At 39.2% G+C, this 22996-nt stretch overlaps 1 protein-coding gene across 2 annotated transcripts; it reads right to left on the bottom strand.

Annotated features, from left to right (window-relative positions):
• Positions 1–4157: 4157 nt before the first annotated feature.
• LOC112177205 (LRR receptor-like serine/threonine-protein kinase FEI 2) lies at positions 4158–12929 on the bottom strand. Of its 2 annotated transcripts, XR_002927309.2 has the most exons (15): positions 12726–12929; positions 11795–12014; positions 11004–11139; positions 10439–10510; positions 10261–10332; positions 9517–9588; positions 8537–8608; positions 8369–8440; positions 7920–8017; positions 7564–7731; positions 7130–7462; positions 6737–6982; positions 6334–6467; positions 4576–4876; positions 4158–4488 (listed from the first exon to the last, which is right to left on the bottom strand). XR_002927309.2 is itself a non-coding variant. In XM_024315466.2 (14 exons), exons 2-14 carry the CDS (start codon positions 11889–11891, stop codon positions 4658–4660), a joined length of 1791 nt encoding a protein of 596 aa, XP_024171234.1. In that variant the 5' UTR covers positions 11892–12014; positions 12726–12929; the 3' UTR covers positions 4158–4657. The 2 variants fall into 2 exon arrangements, 1 of the variants encoding a protein (XP_024171234.1); XM_024315466.2 differs by having other exon boundaries at positions 4158–4876.
• Positions 12930–22996: the final 10067 nt, after the last annotated feature.

The following is a 22996-nucleotide window of genomic DNA, read 5'->3' as shown; positions in this document are numbered from 1 at the left end:
CGTTGGATTTCCCTCGTTTTCATTGTGGAATATGTTAATTGAGGAATTGGTGTTGTGGGAGAGATTTGGGTTGAATTTGATAAGTAATGGAGATAGGGATTTTCAGGTTTCGTTTAGGTTCGTAATTATTTTATCGGATTGCCGTTTACGGAAATATAATTGTGTACAGGGCAATGCCGCGAGCTACGGTTAAATGAAGGAACTCGTTTGCGTGGTCGCCCAATAGTACTGTGAGTGGACTTTTGTTTAAATAATGATGCATGCATTTATCTTGAAATTATTGATTAATTTAATTATCATTTTATTTATCGAGCATGATATTTTGTCTTGGATTATAATTTGACATTGATTTTTCATGAGTTTCGGATTTGGATTTATGATTTAATTTCGGAAATGGATTTTGAGCCTTCGATAAGTATCTCTGATATATGACTTTTATTTGAAAGCATGATTTTCGACAAATTATTTCCGAGGTGATTTCCGGAATTAAGTATCTCTCTATTCATTGATTTGAGATTTTTGGAAAGATTTTCGAAATGGGATTTCGATGAAGTTATTTCTTATTTATTTATTCGACTTTCGGTTTTGGCATTGGGAATGCCTGGATGATGACCTAATTATTCTTTTAGCGTGTGGGACACGCTGTTGATTTATGAGACTTTTTACTAGAATTTCCGGGTACGGTTGGGAATCGTACGTGTGTTTTCTTTATTTGCGGGACTTATGGGGAAGCCTTATAGATTTACTGGATTTGAATGGTTTTTACCCGCCATACATGGGTCGTCATTTAGTTCTCCTCCTCACGTGGGTGTAGTCGAGCCTTATTAGTACTCCTCCCTGCTTACTATGTGTTCGCGGGTGAGTAGAGCAGAGCATGGGATGCTCCAGAGTGTGGGACACTCCGACCCGAGCCTGGGAGGCTCCCTTCTTTCATATGGTGATAATTCTTCCCCATATCTTATTGTGCTTGACTAGCGGGGCTAGTCTTATCTTCTTGAGAAACGAGATTTCAGTTTTACGATATATCTTTTCGAATGTTGTGACTAGCGAGGCTAGTCGGTTTATCGTTTTGAAATTCTTGGATTTGAAGCTAAATGTGTTTTTCTAATTGTTGCATGCATCGGTTTTTAACGAAATAAATGTGGGAAAGTATGAAATTCTTCTTTTAAATTGTTTATTTTTGTCCACTCACGCTAACGTTTTTTGTCTACTTTCCCCTGGGCCTTTCGGTTTTTAATGCCCAGTTTGCAGGCGAATTAGTGTAGGTCGGGCGTACATGACATTTGAGGCATAGTTGTCACTACTTCCGCAGTGTAGGATCCTTTGATCCTTTACTCTTCTTTTTATATCCCTGTGTATAGTAGTATTGCTCTGATAACCTTTGGGATTAGTATTGTTGAGTTTTGTGTTTTGTGTTTTCTGAAAGTAGAGTTGTTGGTAATTGGGAGCAGGGTGGCTCCAGGAGTATAAGGTTTGTTTGCTTGAAGTGTTTGTGTTTTACAGGTTTTTGGGTAGTCCATTTTAGAGGTGACTCTGCCGAATTTTTGGTAGAGTTATCCCTAAGGTGGGCCCCACAGGGCCACCTCGGATTTCAGGGTGAATTTCGGGGCGGGTCCTGTCAGTATATATGTAGCAACATGACGATTTATCAATTTCAAGACTTTGACAACCTTTGTGGTGTACTAATCTCTATTGATATATGAATATTCATTCACTCCATATATATATATACATACATATATATAACAGGTTTAAAACCAAATGTAACTGCATTTCTTTGAAAATCAGTACAAATTTAATTTTAAGTTTCAAAACCTGCAACTTTAATAATAGAATTTTGACATCTTTTCTTTTGACATAAAGCCACTTTGACAGCACATATGTTCAAAAGATTAACAGAATGATGCAGATAATTCCATTTAATGCATTCTTAGGCTACTTTGGCAGCACATGATGCATTTATGTTAACATCAGCCATAACATTGGCATGATCATACATCAATTATCACAAAATTAAATAACAGATGAATGAATATATATATATATATATATATATATATATATATTTAATATGAATCTGATATGAGTTTGAATGTGGAACTTCAAATCTTGACATTTCAGTCATAAACATGTAGACCTCATGTATATATTTTGATGAATCAGTGTATAAGAATACATAAATTTCATAAAATTAATGCATATTTCCAGATCAAGTTACTGTGATCATGAATATACCAAAATTATATGAATCACTTGATGCGGATTAAAGCAATTAAATTCCCAGAATTCATAATTTTAATGCAGTTAGTTCCTTCAACGTACATGTAATTGATCTATATATGTATGGCTGCTCTGATACCAATTGTTAGATTATATGTGTGTGTGTGTGTGTGCGCGCGCACTCAATCTAAATCACTTAAACTAAAACCAATACTAGATCAAATCATGTTAATATAATTACTGTATTACAACAAAACATATATTTTATTGTTGGGATTGTAGATGTTGTATCAATCCTAAGTCTCCAGAAAACAAGAACATAAGAACATGATACAAAAACTTACTCAATGCACTTCCATTGTCCATGATAGCCTTCACCTGATTTCACCCTTATGTTCTCTTAGTATATGGGACTAAAACAAGAACCACACGTGCATCAGAAGGGACCAATATGATATATGTATAGCAGACTTACAAATCAATTTCATCCATAAAGAAACTGCCACAATTCCTCAACTGCTTAGCAAAACCTTAATTGCCCTTTCAACTGCAACTTGATTTGAATTTAAATAACAAATAAGCTTGTCTTAAAATGAATTATATCATAAGCTTATATTATAGTCTAAACTTAGATTAATTACATAAATTAAGTGTATATGCAGAACACAAGTTCTAAGCAATCTCTTGTTCCATAAGCAATGTCAATTTGCTTAGAACAATAGCTTGCACCATTTAGAGAGTCTGTAAGAAATATAATTCAAGGCCATCAGAGAGCTGAATTTGAAGAAGCTTGAGTAGTCTTAGTCCCTGAAAGTCATATAAAGCATAGTGATTAGCTCATATATGATCCATGTCTACTATAAATAACAGTTCATGTATTATATTAACATCTTGTACCAAGTTTCTTTCTACATTTCTTTTCTCTATACATGGTTCGCCTCCTTACCAAGTCAGAGCCTGCCTGGTTCACTAGATATATTCTCAACAGAAAAAATTCATTTTCTTGATCCATCCATTTGTGGTTTTGAAGTTTGCCAATTGAAATAGTTAGCTAACTTTTCTCAATGATCTAGTATTTCTAAATCTTGGTTTTGTAAGGAAAACTGTCGTGTTACAAACTTCTCTTAATTATGACTGTTCTATGCATTCCAAATGAAAATTGAAAAGGGCACCACCAATTTAGTTGCTCCTCAAATATGTTGTTGCAATTAATACACGGATATTCCCATATTCTAGTCGAGTTTCAGTCTATTTTCATTGGTTCACGTCACAACTTCATGCATTGAGGCTTACGAATATAACTCAATCCTATTGGCCTGAGCCACCATATGGCAATGTCAATCACATGGTACACTAGAATCCGAGTGGGGGATGTTAAATATAATAATATCATCTTGGATTAATTACAAAAACCCCCTCTTGCTGTGCCCTATGGGTGTATAAATTTTCTAATATATTGTCACAAGCGTCGGCAAAAGCCCAAAGATCTCGACTCAAATCAGAATGGATACAATCTATATATTGATTACTATTGGAAACTTCATTCACTTAACTACTTTTTCAATGCACTGGAAATAGGCATGTATAAACTATGGTCAGTACTCGTCACAAAACCAATTCATAGGAATGGTTTTTAAGGATTGCAAATTTTGGTTACTCACTGACCTAACATCAACACCCCAACGTGCCTTGGCAATCCTTGCTATGGTTTCACTAACCATTCCCAGAATGAATTCATGACCAAAATATTCGGTACCAAATGCTATTTGTTAGATATATCCTTTCTGATACAAAATGCAAGGGCTTGGCCTGGTTGACAAGTATTTACCAAAAGAAATTCTTTGACATATTATAATACAAGATTCCTTTTAATTTATTCTATCAGAAAGCAGAATTAAGATTCGAATTTGTATGGGGGAGAATGTAACATTACAAAATAGAAAACATAACGGCCGCAGACTCTACTGCTATATATTCATCTAACTGATTATTGTCATAAAATCATATTTTACAAAATGGCATCAACAAGAATCACTTGTGGAGAGGCCACCTTTCAATTTAGATCAATATCATATACACTTAATGTAGGGAGGAACAAAAAGGCAAGTGGACTTGCAACAACAAAAGAGAACAAGGGATAAAAGACTCAACCACGAGGAATTTTCATCCACATGGAGAAAGAAGAGTTGGAAGCGCTCATCCAAAATGAGAACAAAGGGAGCAAATTGCACCCAGAAGGCCAGAATCTCATTGATGATCAATAAATTGCTGGAACAAAGGCCATGTAGATGGTGCAGGTCATTTGTAAATGTCACTATGCAGAAAAAAATTGAACGAATGAAATGGACACTGTACCTTTGCAGATTCTGACCCCCTAACTTTTTGCAGTTTTGTGCGATGTATATGCAAATCCCAACTTTCCACATCCACACAAAGGTTAATCAGAGTTGGAATCATAGAAGTCACTGGGGCATGGTGTCATAACCTCAGATTCAAGCAGCTGGACCACCCTGTGCATGGTGGGTCGGTCTTCTGGACTTGAAGAAACACATTGTATGGCAACGGAGAGCAAGGCATCAAGGCTTTCAGCTTGCACTCCTTCACACTGCGGATCAACAATGTCTCTTTGCCTATCCTCGGTGACCAGAAAATTTAACTGCAAAGCGTGTTAATAAATAAATAGATTAGAAGAGGTTCTTGCAAGAACACCTTGGATTATGGTCTTAAATGTTATCATAAGTTATGCTTCCTAAGACCTTCAGTCTCATGAGGAAAAACTCTACAAAAAGCAGAAACTTCTCAAATTCTCAAGGGCATTCCAAGCAGTTCACATAAAAGCCTAATTAAATTGCACATGCATAAACGAATTGTATAACCATAAGGTCCCATTATAATTAGAAGATCATCCCCAAAGTGTACATAATGTGTCAAAACAGAGTGTAAAGCATGTCCTAATTCATTGCCAGTAGTTTCCGAAAGCTCCTCCACAGCTACTCCCTTAATTCTCCCTCAAAGATCATATTTCTCTCCCACCGAAAATTTTAGCTTTCTTTCAAACAAACTTAACAACGCCCATCCCTCCAGTCAGCCATCCCCAGTACAAGAAATATGTCATCCTCACATATCATTATCAGCATCTTAATGGTCCTTCTTCCTTCTAATTCCCAAACACCTGAAGTTAACTATCTACATCAGCCATTTCTTCCTTCGCCCTTCCTATTCCAGCACCTCTCCTATTGTAGTTAATTCCAGACTTCAGGGTTTTTTATCCACTTTTCCCTTGATAGAATTGCAGTTTTTATACTCTCCTCTTTCACCTCATTCCTTTTGAGTGGAACTAATGAGAGAGCTATAGTTGCCAGAAAATTTATCACTTTTCTAAGGAATCATTTAGTGACCTCCATCCCTTTACAAGGACGAGTTTAGAGAAAATGATAATGATCAACAATATTAAAACTCCAATCCCTCTCAAATGCAATCAAATGACATTGACTTTCAATGGACAATCACAAGCCAACAAACTTGATTATGTATTTACTCAGATGTTCTTGGTGGTTTTAATGATTTACACTTCAGTTCAAAACCTACATAATTTTTTTTTTCTCCGAATCGAACTCACGACTTCCCACATCATTTATACAAATTTCTCAGTTCTGTAGGCCCGTTAAATTAGGTACAGTATTAAAGAACAAAAATATTTTAACGCTCAAGCACATTTGACTGCACCAACACCTTGAGGTCTATTTTCCAAGTATAGTTACTGGATAAAGAGACCCACAAAATATTCTGAAACATTACTGAAACAGAGCCCAGTTAAAATTGAAAATGCATGCAAAGAAAGAATCTACCTATATATCAGAACACAGACAAACCATACAACACTATCAAAAACAAATAGACACACAACACGTTATAATATAGGTATCGGCAGTTTTCCAGAACCAAGTACTGTAGCCAACTTCAAGGAATACAATTTGCACTTTTGCACTTAATGTCACCTCTAGGTCAAGCTTGATCTCATTTCTGAAAAAATAAATTCTGATAACCCATGCAAAAACAATACAACCATAAGAGAAGACTCTGACAGACACTGTGTGTGGTAAAGAGACATACCCAGCCAACAATGTTAAGGCCCTTCTCAATGAATGATGCATCTGTCGGTCGCTTCCCACTCAACACCTCAAGCACCAGGACCCCAAAACTATAAACATCAGTCTTTTCAGTTGCTCTACCACTTTGCATATACTCTGCCAATGACATCATATAATTCAGGATGTATAAAAATGTAACATATAAACTACATTCTATTTCTTTTTTCTTTTTCTTTTTTGATAAGATATATTTTAAAATTTTACTCTCTTATACTGTCTTGCTGTAGGTTTTTTTTTTCCCATAATTATTGTCTTCCCACTACTGTTGATCTGGTCAATCAACATTTTGTAAAATATAAGCTTTTGAAGAACTGAGATATCGGCATATTTCAACATCAATGCCTGGTCAAATTTACTTCGCTTACCTGGAGCCAGATAACCAAATGTTCCAGCAACAATCGTCGTAATGTGAGATTCTTCGTCCTCCAACAGTTTGGCGAGTCCAAAGTCAGATACTCGTGCCTCAAGATTTCCATCAAGTAAAATATTGCTCGACTTTATATCTCGATGTATGATCCTAGGTGAGCAATCATGATGCAAGTAAGCCAGGCCCTTTGCTGCTCCCATTATAATATTCAAGCGTGCATCCCAGTCTAGCTGCTCAGATCTTTCTGTGCAATGCATCAATGTATCAGTATTTCAACATTTATGTATATCTGACAAGAAGTCAAAAAAAACAAAAACTGTATTTCCACTGGACCAGATGTATATATAAGCATGGCAAAAGCAATAAAGATAAAATCAGAGAAGCATCTCACCGTGAAGAGCTTCATCGAGGCTTCCACCAGATAGAAAATCATAGATCAACAACTTTGATGTAGGAGAATTGCAGTATCCCCTCAAATTCACTAAGTAGCGATGCTTTATACTTCCAAGAATTTCTAGCTCCCTTTCAAAAAAACGATCAAAGCCCTCGTTCATCTTTACAATTCTTTTTAGTGCAAATAGATTGCCATCATCCATTGCAAGCTTGTACACTGTTCCAAAACCCCCAACACCAATTATGTGTTCCTCATTCAAAGTCTCTAATTTCTTAATAATGTCTTTAGAAGAGTATGGCAAATCTCCATGAAACATAACAATTGATGCACCTGAAGAAACAAGTCTGTTAGTAGAGATGTTGAAATCTAGAAACTTGAGAGACAGTAGACATCAATCAAATGATAACCCAGAATGTAGCTAAGAACAGTACCTTCTCTGACATCCATTGCAAGACCTTTACCGTCAAGTTTACCAAACTTCTTATACAGAAAGCAACCCCAGAAACACATGAGAGCCACCAGAAGCAGCGCTCCTACAGTTGCTGAGGCACTAATTAGTAGCCGGCCGGAGTATTTCTTCCTTCCGCCTTGACTTTGTTCTACAAAGGTTAAGTCATGATTATTGAAAAAAGGTTGGTGTTAATGTTGTAAACATTTTATATTTTCTGGAGGGAAACTAGCAAATTTTGCAAGGACTTCACCAACTTCAAAAGTCATACGCTTTCCTAGAAAATTCTGAATGCTTATCAATATTGAACCCATCTATTTCACGTTCAATGATGCTTACCTGAGTTTGGAGTTTGGGAATTTGGAGCAGATCCTCCATTGTCATCTTTGCATACCACATTGATTTGTTTCCCGCACAAACCACGATTTCCAACAAACCTGAAGGGAAATGTATTAATCCACTTTTAAACACAGAAATCTTTGCAATAGTTCAATAAAATTTTGGTCAGTCACTGAGGAAAGCTCGGGATCTTTAGCAAATTAATTCTATCTGAGTAGACAGTGGGGAGGAAATGATAAGAGAGCAATTCTTTCCACATTTATAGTTTACCGTGTCCACTCTGTAGAAGCATTTCATCTTATGGGACGACAAAAGAAAAAGGATAAACAAGAAAACAAAGAGATTTGAAATGAACTAGCATCCCCAGGATCCTAAATCAGTGCGAATTATGAGCTATAGTTTCATGATAACCCCAAACACATAAACTTTACAAGATGAGAAGCACTTACGAGCTTTCAGGCAAGTTCGTGAGGATGCCATCGGGCGGTATTGGTCCAACCAGAAAATTGTTTGACGCATTGCTACAGAAATTCAATATTATGAACAACAAGTATATTAGATTAAATTTCACATGCTCAATAAAGCCCACATTTTCAGTGTAAAATAAGGCTACTCACAAAGTAACAATATTATCCAACTTTCCCAGTGACGGAGGGATACTTCCACTCAGAGAGTTACTTGAAATATCTCTGTAATATTGAAAGATAGAATAGTGATGAGTTCCAAATTGTAACACCAAATGCACTGGAATTATGAATCAATTGATTTCATGAATTGGACTTTATTTGTAACAAGATAACAATCTGTGGCTATTAAGAATCTCACATCACAATAATTTGTAAAATCCGAAAATTAATGGTTGTCATTCCCAGCAACAAACAATGATATCATACCATATCATTGCTTTTAGTAAATTCTTTCTTCCAAATAAGCATAACTTCTTTTCAATAACCTTTTAACAATGACAATATAAAAAAGAAATAACAAAAGCATAACATAAGACACGAAACAAGGGAACATTGCCAGAAGCCCAACAAGAATATCTACTACTTTGAAAGACGGAACAGGATGACATTTTGTTAAAAAAATACTAATCTTGAATTATTAACAACCATGTATTTTCAGTTTCACAGTGATGAATCACAAGGTTCATTGCATAATGTGATGTACTAGAGTTTCATATTTTAATTTCAAATTGTAGATTTGCGATAAGAGAAAGGATCTTTTGCCGGCAAGAATATCTACTACTATTTATTTGCTAAACCAATTCAGTGGATTAAAATTATTGATCACTATAATAAAATCTGGTCTTAAACATGAAGACATAAAAATTTCAGAAAATTTAAGCAAGATAACAAAACAAAGTTTGTTCAAAGAACTTGATGACAAAAATTAATCATCAGTCCCATTTAAATGATAAAAATCTGGTCCTAGGACATTTATCTAATATCTTATATCCTGCATGCAATGTTTCAAGTCAGCCCTCGGACAATGGCTGTGAAGGATGCAAAAAATAAAATAAAAAGTAAATAAATAAATGAGAAGAAGGAAAGGGAAGGAAGAAGAAACAGTGGTTAACATGCTATAAACAACTCACAAGTATTGGAGGTCAGAAAGCTTTCCCAAATCACTGGGGATAAATCCGCTCAAGTAATTACCCTGCAAGTATCTGTAGCAACAAAAGTCACCTTTCAGCATGACCCTATAGAATTACTCCAAAAACTACGGAATTATGAATACAGAGAATTATTTAATGTTTTCTATTGCAAATGCAAAAGATATAGCAGATCATATCTACAATACAATCTGTCATTATCATGTGATGAAATTTCAGTTCAATTTTCTCTGAATGATCTATGTGTTGAAATGTTAGTTTCTAAGAATATGCGATTAACGGACTTAAATTCAAATTAAGCTGTAATAGTACCTGAAATAAGCTAAAACTATCATAAGATAATTAACAGATGAAGACAACTCACTATTTGCAGCTAATGTCTATGATCTCAGGGTTTAATCGGAATCAAACTAGTTAGGCTGGCATAGAAATTCCAAGGGGTGATAATCAATCAAGCATTCACCCCAGAAGCATCAAAGACATCAGTTCCTCTAGTAATCAACTTTCTAGTAGTGATGGAAAAGAAAAAAGGGAACAAAAGAGTCCATATCTGTTTTTAAACAAATTTGCTTTGTCAAATATCATATCTGTTTTTAAACAAATTTGCTTTGACAAATAACTTCATCTAATAATCTCTAAACACAAATAAAAGGAACACTGAGCAAACACCATTTAGTAGTGAACATGAGAACACTCTACATTTTAAATTGGTGGAGGTGTACTTACATTCGCTGCAGCTGTGTACAATTCCCCAGGTCTGAAGGAATAGTTCCATAGAAGTTGTTGTTATGAAGAGCTCTACACCGTGTCAGATCATAGACAGCATGAGTAAGAGAGCACATTTTGATATAACAAATAAACACTAACTACCAGAAAAGCAAACATATTTCTCCAGGATACATACAAAATCTTTAGCTGATCAAGCTTCCCTAAGTCAGGAGGTATAAATCCACTCAATTTATGACCTGCAAGACTCCTGCAAAATAATTCATGAGAAACAAACTTGTAACTGTAATAACACTTATCATTCTTATGCATTACGCTTAAACAATGACGATACAGTACCACCATTATAAAAGTCTACAAAAAAAATGAAATTTACTAACTAGAGGAAAATATATCTTTAGTTAAAACCGGATTCATATAAAGGATGTTTTAAACATCATACTTGGTTATCCTCTTCCAAAAGAAAATGGAGGTCACCATGGTGGAACAGTTTATTCTCAACTGGAAAGAAAACAGTTTATTTAAAACAAACATATGGAACATAAGAAACCTGCATCCCAATTCCCAACTGAACTTCCAAATCCTGTATCCCCTCCCCCACCACCCGCCACCCCCACTGCCCCTTACAGCTATGATACACAACTAGAAAGTTATGTTACACCTAAATACCATGAAACGAGTGCATGTCTGAAATGCATAGAATGTGATTCAAGACATAATCAGAGCTTATGCTGAAAACTCACAAGTAGATTACTTTCTTGGTTTTATTTTCACATTTTACTCCTTTCCAATTACATGGATCAGGATCTTCTGGTCTCCACTGAAGAAGGATGCCATCTGAACTAACAACTGCTGTCCTGAAGCTTAAAAGTGCCTCACCTACAAATTAGGAAAAGGACTCAACACATAATAAGTTGATCATTCTAATAGAATCAATAAAGATAGAAAGAAAACTGAACATAAAACAGATTATGGCATGTCTCACTACTTTTGTTTGATCAATAGCCAAAATGTAATAAGTTGACCAGTAAAAGCAAATGTGCTCACTCCAAAATCTAGTTGGCCAGACTATTAACATGTTTGCAAACTTATGCTATATATCTGACATCCCAGCATATATAATAGAACATCGTTCTCCTCCTTTGGTTATGTCATGTTCCACTCCTTCGTTGATCAATAGCAAAAATGTACTAAGCTGAGCAGTAAAAGCAAATATGCCTCACTCGAAAAATCTAGTTGGCCAGTCTATTAATATGTTTACAAACTATGCAATATATCTGAATTCCTAACATATATAATAGAACAGGCAATTATTTTGGATTAAGAAAAGACTATTATCCTAATTAGTAATTCTAACCACACTCCAGAACCTAATAGCATAGATTAAATAAAAGAGCAAATTCAGTATTTGCTAATTACATTGATTGTTATAGTGATAATGAGCAAGTTGATACTTCTTCAGCAGACTACTCAAAATATAAGAGAAAATGTACAAAACATTAAAAAAAAAAAAAAAAAACAGATGTCAAATTACCATCAGGACTGATAGCTCTGCCTTTGTTCACAGTAATATAAAGCAGTAGAATGTAAAGAAGCCACAGCCCTCTCCATTTCACCAAAAACATGCCCATGGTGGCACTTGTCAAGCATAATAAAGCTGCTACAATTCATCAGGCACACCAATCTTTAAAACGCGTCCCTCTAATTAAAGATGACATCCAGCGGCCGGAAATGCAAGAAAAATAAGAGAATGCCTGGAACCGAATGAGTAAGTTCAGTAACACGCTCATTGAAGAAACTGACCAAATGTTATAACATTGGTGCGCATTTTAGTTTTCCGTAGCAATTAGAATCATCCATTCTAGTACACCAAGTAATTTTTTTATGTTGGAAGGTCACAAGTTTCTATTTACATTCCTTCACATGTTCAGATCACATGCTATGGCAAGAACCTGAGCTAGACAATAATGAATTTACATTCCTTATCAAAAAGATCAAAAGCAAGACCCGACGCACTCACCGAACTACTTGCTAGAATCATTCTACGATACTTTACTTTTCTACCATCAAAACTACACAACACATTCTACTATAGATTACAAAAAGAGAAAAAAAAAAAAAAAAATCTTTTCGTAGTGATCGAGTCAACTATGTGCAACTTAAAGTCCAAATTCAAACCCTTTTAACAAGTAATTTACATGTAAAACACGTAATTTACTATAACAAGCTCATCCCTAATTACAGCAAATCAAATTAGAAATGTCACTAATACATTCAAAAATTCATCTCCAATCGACAAACACCTGCCGCACAAACAACATCTCAAGCTTTCTAAGCACTAAAACCAAGCGAATTACCCTCCAATTCACCATGAATTACATTCACACGCAGCTCAAAAATCTCAACCACTCGATGTAGCAAACACCGCGTAAAATCACGAGGTGAAATTGAAGTGAAAATTTTACCGAGAAACGGTGAGGACGGAGGGAGCAGAAGCTCCGGGATGCGTTCGATCTGAGACGAATGCAGGTCGAGAGGTGTGGAACAGAGACAGCGAGAAAGGCCAAAACGACACCGCACCACTCTCCCCCACCACAGTTGAAATCTTCTGAGATTTGTGTGATGCCTAACTAAGCAGAGAGAGAGAGTGAGAGTGTGTGGAATTTAGATGCTTTGGAATTAAAAAGGGGGCATCAGCACAACCAATTAAAACAAATGGGTTTCACACGTGCCGACGGTAACGTTGCGATCGTGCCACCGACCGACACCTCAGCCCCGTAACGGAAAATAAAATTGGAAATTTTTGCCCCGGCGAAAATTCGTGGGTCGTTAAAGTGGGTGCATGAAAGTTGTCAAGCACAAAAGCTGACGTGGCGAGTTTTCTATTATTATTGGAGACCCGGAAAAAAACAAGTTTGTATTATTATTAGTGACCGGCTATTTGGGCAGCCGGTTTCCTTGATGAGCTGTTTTGTTCTTCCAAAACTAGAAGGAATGAAAGAGTCCTTGTCAAAAAAGAGAAGAAAATTAAGAGTGAAAATGAGTGGGATCTCAAAATTGAAAATTTTAGTCGACACTAACGGTACGATTTTTGTCTATTTCATTTTAGGAGTGGCGTCAAACCAATTGTATTTGGTTCGGTTGGTATGGAAGGCGTAATAGATTATCACCAAATAGAGAAATAATAAAATAGTAACTTTATAAGTGAACGAGTCTTAAATATCATAATATTTCAAGAATTATAAAAAAAATAACAAAGGCTCAAATTAAAAAAAACAAACAAACATACTGAAAGAAAATTTTATTGAATGTGCCTAGCTTTCTGTCATTTTACCACCAACTTCTGATTTCTCAAAGGAATAAATAGAATTTCCCCAAATTTTGAGAATGGCTAATCTAGGGTTTGGGAAGAATTTAGACCATTTTCTCAATGCAAGGTTCATTGAGGAGAGTTCGAAAGTTTGTGGTTCTGGAAAAGAATGCTGATGAAAAAAGTTGGCAGATCTAAGGACACATTTACTTACTTGGAATATGAGAGAATGATTATGGGGTAAAAATATTCCTGCTTTTACTAACACATAAAGAAATCTGAATTATTTCGGGTAAAAGTATTCCTACGTTTACTAACACATAGAGGAATCGGAATGGGTGTAGGTCACACCTCCTTATCAGGAATCGATTCTTGAATACTCAGGAATTTGATTACAAATGGGGGAGATGGGTTTATGAATCAAATCATTCGGAATCAATACCGATTTCTTTATTCTCCAATTCCACTTGTCTCCGATTCATGATTATTTTCCATTCCAAGTAAGTAAACGTGCCATAAAGGTTTATTCTTCAAAAGTTGTAACTTTAAGATTTTTGCGAATATTGAATGAGTTTTTTAGTTTTTATTTTTGGTGATTCAATGATAGAAAGAAGTTAATAAACATAAACATCAAATTTCTAAATTGGAAGATAAGTTGAAAGAGAAGAATTATCTTAATAATACACTTGCTTCCATGCATTTTGAAAGTAATACTGAATTGCAGAAGGCTCGCAAGGCGTTAATCAGTGTATGTAGATTGACTTGTTATCTTTGATTTCATCGTTAAAACACTTTGGTCATTTGGTAAGGAGTCTGATTTTTTCACCTTGCAGGAACTACACAATAGTAAGGGTTTTATTTGTGTGAAAATGATTGAAATGCTTGACATTGAATCCTTTCAAAATGAATGCCTGAGAAAATTTAATACATATGAATAAGCATGTGAGGAGGCAGCAATGTTATGTTTTGTCTGGCAGGATCAAATTCATAATTCAAATTGGCTCAAGTCAAAACTCCTTTTAGCATAGTGATGGTTTAGCAGAGTGGAGAAATGATTACCTTCCAAATTAGGAGTTGCTCCCTATTTATAGGCATCAAAGGTCGGTGAGAGTCTATGCCAGCTGTCAGGCTCGTCACACCGATTCTCACCTAGCAGATCATGTTCGTACACGTGTGTGGACATGCATCGACATTTTAGAAGCTGGCGCTTGTTGGACATCGCTGGGAAGAGATGCATGTCTGGGTCATCTGTTGTGCGAACGTCAATCTTTGCACTTAGCATATGGCTGCACATACATTTGTCTTACCTTTTCTTTGTAAATGACGCGCTTTTCTTCTTGAAGGCCACAACCGCAAACTGTAAAAAAACTCAGCTCAATACTTGATGCTTATTGTTCTACTTCGGGGCAATTATAAATTTTGACAAGTCATCTATTTTCTTCCCCCTCCCCCCCACCCACCCAAAGAGACCTGTAGTGATATTGCAAATGTCCTTCATGTTCCAATTTCAGAGAAGCTTGGAGTCTACTTGGGTCTTCCAACACGCTGGGGTAAATCAAAGGGAAAGGCTCTAGCCTACATTAGAGAAAGAATAAAACAGAAACTGGAAGGCTGGAAAGCTAACATCCTTTCTCAGGCTGGAAAGGAAACTCTCATTAAAGCAATGGTAGTTCCAACTTACCTCATGTCAGTTTTTCTCATGCCAGTCACCCTCTGCAAAGCAATATGTCGGAATTCAAACGTCTGGTGGGGCTTCTCAAATTCTAAGGACACAATTCATTTGAGGGCTTGGGATATCCTTTGCAAAAGCAAGTCAGATGGGGGCATTGTGAAGCAGGATCTTGAAAGCTAGGTACTTTAGCAACTCAACTTTCTTGAAGGCTAAAAAGGGCTCTAGACCCTCCTGGATTTGGAATAGTCTTCTTGCTAGAAGAGACACTATTTCTGAAAATACCCTTTGGCAGGTGAAGAACGGTAGAAAAGTGGATGTTTGGACTGATAGATGGGTACCAAAGAAGAATGGGGACCTAATAAAGCCTATTGATACATCAAACAGATTCATCGCTCTTTGTGTTGCAGAAATTATTAATGAGGACAAGAGATGGAACACTGATCATCTGGAACCAGTCCTGGAGGAATATGATATCAGAGCAATCAAGGCCATTCCCAGTGGGAATGAGAATAAGGAGGATACCTTGGTCTAGCCTTACACCAAATGTGGATCGTATTCAGTCAAAAGTGACTACCAGAAGATGTATTCCTCTTTAAAGAATGATGTCAGTGGTAAGACTTCTTCTTCTCACCAAGCTGACTACAAGATCTGGAAGCTGGTGTGGAACATGAAAACCATTCCAAACTCAAACTTTCTTTGGAGAGCTTTATCTAATGCTCTTTATACTAGCTGGAATGTCTTCAAGAGAAAATTTATCCCAAACCCAATGTGCTCTATCTATAGACAATACCCTAAAACCACTTAACATTGCCTCTTATTGTGTCCCTGGACCACTGTTGTATGATTTGGTGGTTCCCTTAGTTACACAGTAAACAGACAAAAGATTAGTAGTCTGGAGGTTTGGCTCCTTAAAGTTCAAAAGAGGTCAGGGTTTTTAGTAAATGATCCAACTGATTTTATGCAACTTGTTGGTTTCTATTTTTGGGAAATTTGGAAGTACAAATGTGAAATGGTAATGAAACATGGAACTCCAAATCCTGCTGTTACTATTGAGAAATTAAAAGAAGTTTCTCATAGTGGGCTGATGCTTTCAAGGTGGCTGATAGACCAAGAGTGTGCATCCCTACCCCTTCCCAAACCCCGGTTTGGTACCTTTCAAGCCTTCCTTTTGTGAAAGTAAACATAGATAGAGCCTAGGATGAAAGTACTCACAATAGTGGTATTGGAATTTTCATTAGAAACTATAGAGGCTCCTCTTTTTGCAAGAGATAGTATTCATGGCAACCACAACTTAGCTATTGAAACAGAAGCTATTGCAGTGGTGAAAAGTCTGCAGCTAGTTGCTCATCTGAAGTTACAAAACATTATTTTTGAAGAGGATTGTCAAGATGTTCTACTTGTCCTCAATAATCCTTCATTACTCCAAACTAGAGGATCTCTCCAATGCTCAGTAAAGTGACTCATCTAAAGTCTTTTTCAGAGGAATTAATTGGAATTAGATCTCTCCTGAAGCAAACCGCGTTGCTAATGCTACGGTGAAGCTTGCAAAACTGAAGTTGTGCTCTCAAGATTGGGTCAACAGGCCCCCAACCTCCCTGATTTCCATTCTGAGAAATGATGGTCTCCCTGGACTTCCTTAATTTGTTTATGCTCTTTGTAACTTTCTTTCCAGCTTTAGCTTTCTATTGCTTTTAGTTCTTAGCTTTCTCTGTATTATATTGTTATTCTCCATTTTCTTGCTCTTGTGGCTTAATGAAGTTTCATTCAGACTTAAAAAATTATAAAAAAAACTCACCCTTAGGTATTGTTCATTTGAATAGTGTTTTCCTTATGAATATTGTCCTTTTCTCCTCAATATTAGTGTTGTGCATTTCCGCATTTGCCCTCACATACACGTTCATAAATCCTTACACATGTAGAACTCAACTCTCTCAAATGCTGCCAAAATCCACCACTTCCCTGCTTCATCATTATAAGTGTCATGCCCTGAGTTTTGAATAAAGAATTTGAATCCGAAACGTGAAAACCTAACAAGCTCCAAAAGAACAGTCAGAAAAATTTTCAATTAAACAAAGCAACAAAAATCAACTGCGCTCACTGTTTCAGCTGTGTAGAGGGATGTCTAGTCCAGTTGAATCACAAGATATCTTGCTCTACCATTATCGATATCGGTCTCATTTATTTGTAAAGCAAACGAAGGTCAAAGGGAAGATCGGGTGTGCCGGCATTCAACGGTCCGATGCCTAAGTCAGTATCGTTTTAAGATAATGGAAAGTGATAGTAAACAGTTACCTCTTTCGAGTGTTGGAAGTGATCCTTATCTAATGGATTTGGGGAAGCCTGGTTTCCTTTCATTCGCCCTGAGGGGTATCAGGATCCCTGCCTGGGAGTTCCTTCATTACCTTTGCGTAGCTAAATGTGCCTTGTGCTTCTGATATTTGTGTTTGGGGGGGTATATGTATACCAACAAATCCCCGATCTAGAGTTCACTTGGTGGGGAGTTTGTTCATGGTAGAAGTATCAGAAGTACAAGGCAAGTCCTAGCCACGTGGCTTCTATAGAACCATTACCCTCCCAGTCCCCCAAGTCCCTATCTAAGAGGAGTATTGGCTGGGGTGGAGGGACCATTTTTCACTTTTGGCTTTGTATCACCTATCGTGTGCCCGAGGTAGGGTTTCATGCGTCTTTTGACGTATGTGCTATGCCTTAACGACGCATGTACTGTTGTCATTTGTGTTTCGTGTGCTAGGAGTCCAGTGTACTAGATTCTATAACAGATAATAATTGGGTAGTGGGTAAGGAGTTAAGGCGACGACGCATGACCACAGTGACGCTCAGACATGTCGGACACGTGGTGGGATCTGGTGTCGTAGTCCTTGCACATCCAACGGTCCCTGTACTCTTGTGGACCTTATATATGGACGGAGGAAGGAGATGGAGATGGCTACTGTTCCCTGTGCTCTGACTGAATTTTGAAGGAGAAAACGGGTAAAGTTGGAGACTTTGGTACCCAGAAAGTTTGAATCTTTCATCTGGTGTTGGGATTTTTGGTTTCGGAGGAATTTTCCGGCTTTCGTGTCTACAATCTTTGTCTGAGGGAGTGAACAGGTACGTTGGCCTTTTTGTTTTCTAGATTTCATTATGGCAATCTGTTGTTGATAGAATGTGGGTTTGTCTTAGATTTACTGTTTTGAGTTAAGGGTGGCCGAGGAATTTCGGGTCTTTGTTTTGCTGGGCTAGGTTTTAGGATTGTTGATTTTGGGTTTGGTCGGTGCCTCTGTTGTGGCTCCAAGCTGGCGCATGTGGACTTTGAAAATTTTGTTGTGGGGCGGGTTGAGGAAGGCGATAGGGAGGAGTCGATTGGCTTACTTTAGGTGTGTTGTTCATAGCATGGCTCGCGAGCAACGTCGTCGTGGCAAGCGGGTAGTTAACGGCTCCTCTTGTGGTGAGGGCGGCAAGGTTCCTCTAGTTATGGGGACGAAGAGGGCTCCTCTAGTGGTGGTCCGAGTGATGCTGGACCCCTTTCGAGGAAATTGTGGGTCCTGAGGTTCCTAGGGAGAACTTTGAGTTGTTAGAGGTTCCTCAATTGCCACGAGGGCGATTGCGTGTTGCTCCTAATAATATGTCTATCAACCAACCGAGGCAGAGCATGACGGAGGAGTAGATTGCCGATATGAGGGTAGCCTAGGGCATCCTAAATAGAGTGTTGTTGCGTCCCTTGAGAGGTGGCGAGTTCTTTAGTCATCTCGAGATGGGGTGGTTATACTTTTACTAGTTCCAGTTGAAGTGTAGGCTGTTGTTTTCGATACCGGAGGAAATGTAGTATTTGTTGTCCTACCTTAACATTTCTCTGGGGCAGCTATCGCCTAATGTCCTGAGGCAGATAGCGGGTGCGTGAATTTTAGGGCGCATAGGCACGTAATTATTGAGGATCTACCGTTCAACATTTACACTCGATTGAGGGGGAAACCCTATCTCTTTGGCGGTCTTTGGCAGAACCCCGATATAGCAAATCAGGCTCCTACACGGTTTCAGCCTATTTGTGAGTATTGTGATCACATCTTTGGTATATTTGCGTTAACAGTGTGCTAACCGCGTTTCTTTGTATCGTAGTGAGGTAGGACACTAACTTAACCCTAATAGAGGAAAAGCGCATCTTAAGGGTTGTGGGCAAGTTCCCAAAGGGCTGGCAATATATAAGAGATTTGAATTGGGGAGGCGTCCTGGTGAGGTTTTTTTTTTTTTGGACATTGTATTGTTATTGTTTTTGGTCTTTTCTTCTTTTTCTTTGCTGATAGGGGTCTTCCCCCTTTTTGTAGTTAACATGCCCAGCGAGGCTGCCAACAAGAGTGACACCCCCTAAGCTGAGGTGGACACTGATGCCATCATTGAGGAGTTGCTGAAAGACTTGGAGGCGGTGAGGCGTTGCAATGTGGATTTATCGAACAGAGAAGTGTACGAGACCGAGCATCGGGTGAACATACAGTTGCCTGATGATGTGTACGAGAGGTTTCCTGACAGGGTTTTGGAGTACCTTAACAGTAGGGCAATAGTTATTGAGGTACAGGTCAATAGAACCAGTCGGGCGAGGCGAGGTCGCGCTCTCGAGACTCAACGGGTGAGGCAAGGCAGTGGTCTAGGGTTCTAGTGGGGTGAGAGAGATAGTCTCCCCGAGTTCGAAGAGTGGCGAGGCAGTCCTCCAAAGTTCCGACAGAGGGAGGGGTACCTGCCCATGCCCCAGTTGAGAGGCAATCCCCCGATATTCAAGTGGAGGAAGGTGCCCACGATATCGAGCAAGGCGCTCGGGACATTGTAGGGCAGCGAGCTGCATCCCTAGAAGTAGAGATCTCCGTAGAGGAGCTGTTTCGAGGATGTTGAGTGGCGCTAGAGCAATACCAGTGCTAGGATTCATCTGGTGGAGGACATGGTTTTGGATCAACTCAAGGGTGTTTATGCCACCGATACCGAGGGTCCTCACTCAGGAGAGGTTATCGTTATTGACAGCAGTGAGGCCTAGGTGACTAGCCAAGTTACTAATACCATAGTGGTGTTGGCTGGGGCTAGCGGCGCTCAGCGGGGTGTTAGGGAAAGTGGGGGTGGCGAGGACGTCCAGGTGATTAAGGTGATGGCTTCTGTTCAGCCAAGTGAAGGGGATGAGGCCCGAGACATTGGCACATGTGCGCGTACAGATGGTGTTGGGTTAAGGAAGAAGACTGCTTCGCAGCTGCATCTCGGGGGTCCACCCACGGGGTGAGTATTGACACTCATGAGGGAAAGCGGTCCTAAGTTGATGAGGTGGCGCGCTCTCGCTCTGCAAGTGAGGGCTCCTGGCATTCTTGAGATGAAGTTACTGGAGGTCTGTCATGGATTCTCAGCGAGATCGGTATCACTGATGGTGCGATTGTACATATGATTGCATATCTGCGCAACTATCATTGCAACCAGGGTCGTGTTAATGTGGACGATCCTCGGCAGGGATATCGGGATGCCCAGGAGAGACTCATGAGGGTGAGTGCTATGTTTTTATTATACGCTCTCTTTTTTGTTTTCTGTGTTTTTTTTTTTTTTTGTAATGTCTGTTCGGTGCGCAGGCTGTGAATATGAACTATCAAGCTTCTGTTGAGTTACTTGCTCATTTTGATTAGGAGGTTGCACAGCTCCGGGGTGAGTTGGAGGAGAGGGCCAGGATTTGTTGGATCGTGGCCAAGCAGATCATGAAAAAATGAGGCGGGAGATTGACGATGGCATTGCAAGGAGGATGGAGCTAGAGTGATCGTTGCTTCAAGGATGCCAAATACGCACTTGTCTGGGTTGCGTCTCATGCTATATTAGAGTAAGATGTCGAAAACGATGCCCAAGTCTTTGATGTGATCCTTGATGGTGACACTTTTGACTAGCATATTGTCGACATATACTTTCCTTATTTTCCTGATGTGGTCTGCGAACATGGTATTAACTAACCTGTGGTATGTTGCCCTAATATTTTTTAGTCCAAACGGTATGACCTTGTAGCAATATAGACCCTTGTCAGTGGTGAAGGATGTGTGCTTTTGATCGGAAGGTTCCATAGCGATCTGGTTGTATCCCAAGAGTGCGTCCTTAAAACTTAGGAGCTTGTGACATGCGGTGGATCGACAAGTTGGGTCGATTCTTGGCAGGGGAAAACTGTTCTTTGGGCAGGCCTTATTTAGGTTGGTGTAGTCAACATATATTTACCATTGGGTTTCTTTACCATTACGACGTTTGATAGCCATGTCAGGTAGGATACTTCCTTGACGAACCTGATATCTTGGAGCTTCTTAACCTTTGCCTGGATAGCTTTGTGTTTTTCTTCTGTGAAGGCCCTTCTTTTTTGTCTGATAGGTGGGACGTTTGGCGAGATGGTGAGTTTGTGGGTGAGTAGGTCTGGCGAGATGCCTGGCATGTCAGCGTTTGACCACGTGAATACCTTATGTCTGGACTTAAGGAATGTGGTTAGTTCTGCTTGAAAGTGTGGGTGCGTTTTGGAACCAATTTTGACCTTTCTTTCTAGCTTTGTGTCCGATGTGGAGACCAATATCAAGTCCTCCAAGGAGTCTGGCCTTGGGTGTTTGAGCTTCCTCTTGTCCTCTTTCTTTTTGCTGCGCGTATCGCTGTCAACCTGGATCTTTGGGATCTTCCCTTGGGTCGTCAGGCTTGTCGGATGGGGAGGGAAGGTCCGTGGCCAAGAGTACCTCACGTCCGTAATGCCCTCTTGTGACGATCAAGGAGTTGCACCGTCTCACTATTTCTTGGTCGCCTCTGATGGTGAGGGTACCCCCGGTGATGGTATAGTAGAAGCAGGTGATGGAATGGGTCCCGTGTGCAATTGTATTTCTCGATTTTGAAAGGTTTTGCTTCCTGTGGGTGTTTCTCGGCTTGTATTTGAGGTGTGAATGGTCCCATTTTTCCTTGGAATCCCGCTTGGCTGCCAGCCAGATCTGCTCTCTACATTCTCAATTCGTGCCTGTAGGGCAGCGATAGTCTCGCTCATCTGGATTAGTAGTCTTGTATTGGGGCCAGGTGGGGGCATAGTGGCCGCGGCCATAGTTGTGTTGGTGCCCGATGTGCCTGCCATGTCGAGCACAGGTTGAGGTGGTGGTGCTGTACCTAGCTGGTTGGGGAAGAGGGGTGGTAGGTACACTATTTGTGGCCCTGTGCTCGTGCTCCCTGGTGTAGGGCCCACGGGGCTTTTAGAACTTCTGATGTGGGTGGGATGCTAGGGCAGTACTCGGATCTGTGGTTAGGACGGCCCCGAGTGTGTTGACGCCGCCGATGGTAGGTATCGGGGTCTCCTATTGGGGGGCCCTATCGAGTGCTTCGTTATTCGCGACTTGTTGTTGGAGTGAGTCACGAAGAATACAGTTCTGATTGGCCATGTTTTTCGCCCCCTACGGGTTACCGAAGCTATAGTGCGCTCGGTTTCTGCTTGCGCACGCAATTTTATGAGGTCTCTCATTGCAATCTCGAGTGCGGTGGTGGCATCGGTGGTCATGACCGAGTGTGTCGCGTTATCGATATGTCTTACTCTACCACTATCGTTATTGGTCTCATTTATCTGTAAAGCAAACGAAGGTCAGAGGGAAGACCGGGTGAGTTGCCATGATTTGGCCGGAATCAGAAAATCCGGGTGAGTTGCCATGATTTTGATACCGGTGAGTTGCCATGATTTGGCCGGAATCAGAAAATCCAACCGGGTCGTTGTCTCGAAAACGGAGCTCTTCGATCTCCGGCTT

Source organism: Rosa chinensis, chromosome 7 (assembly GCF_002994745.2).
Source record: "Rosa chinensis cultivar Old Blush chromosome 7, RchiOBHm-V2, whole genome shotgun sequence".
NCBI lineage: Eukaryota > Viridiplantae > Streptophyta > Magnoliopsida > Rosales > Rosaceae > Rosa > Rosa chinensis.
The sequence above is the reverse complement of the archived record's forward strand: the minus strand, read 5'-3'. Positions and strand labels throughout refer to the sequence as shown.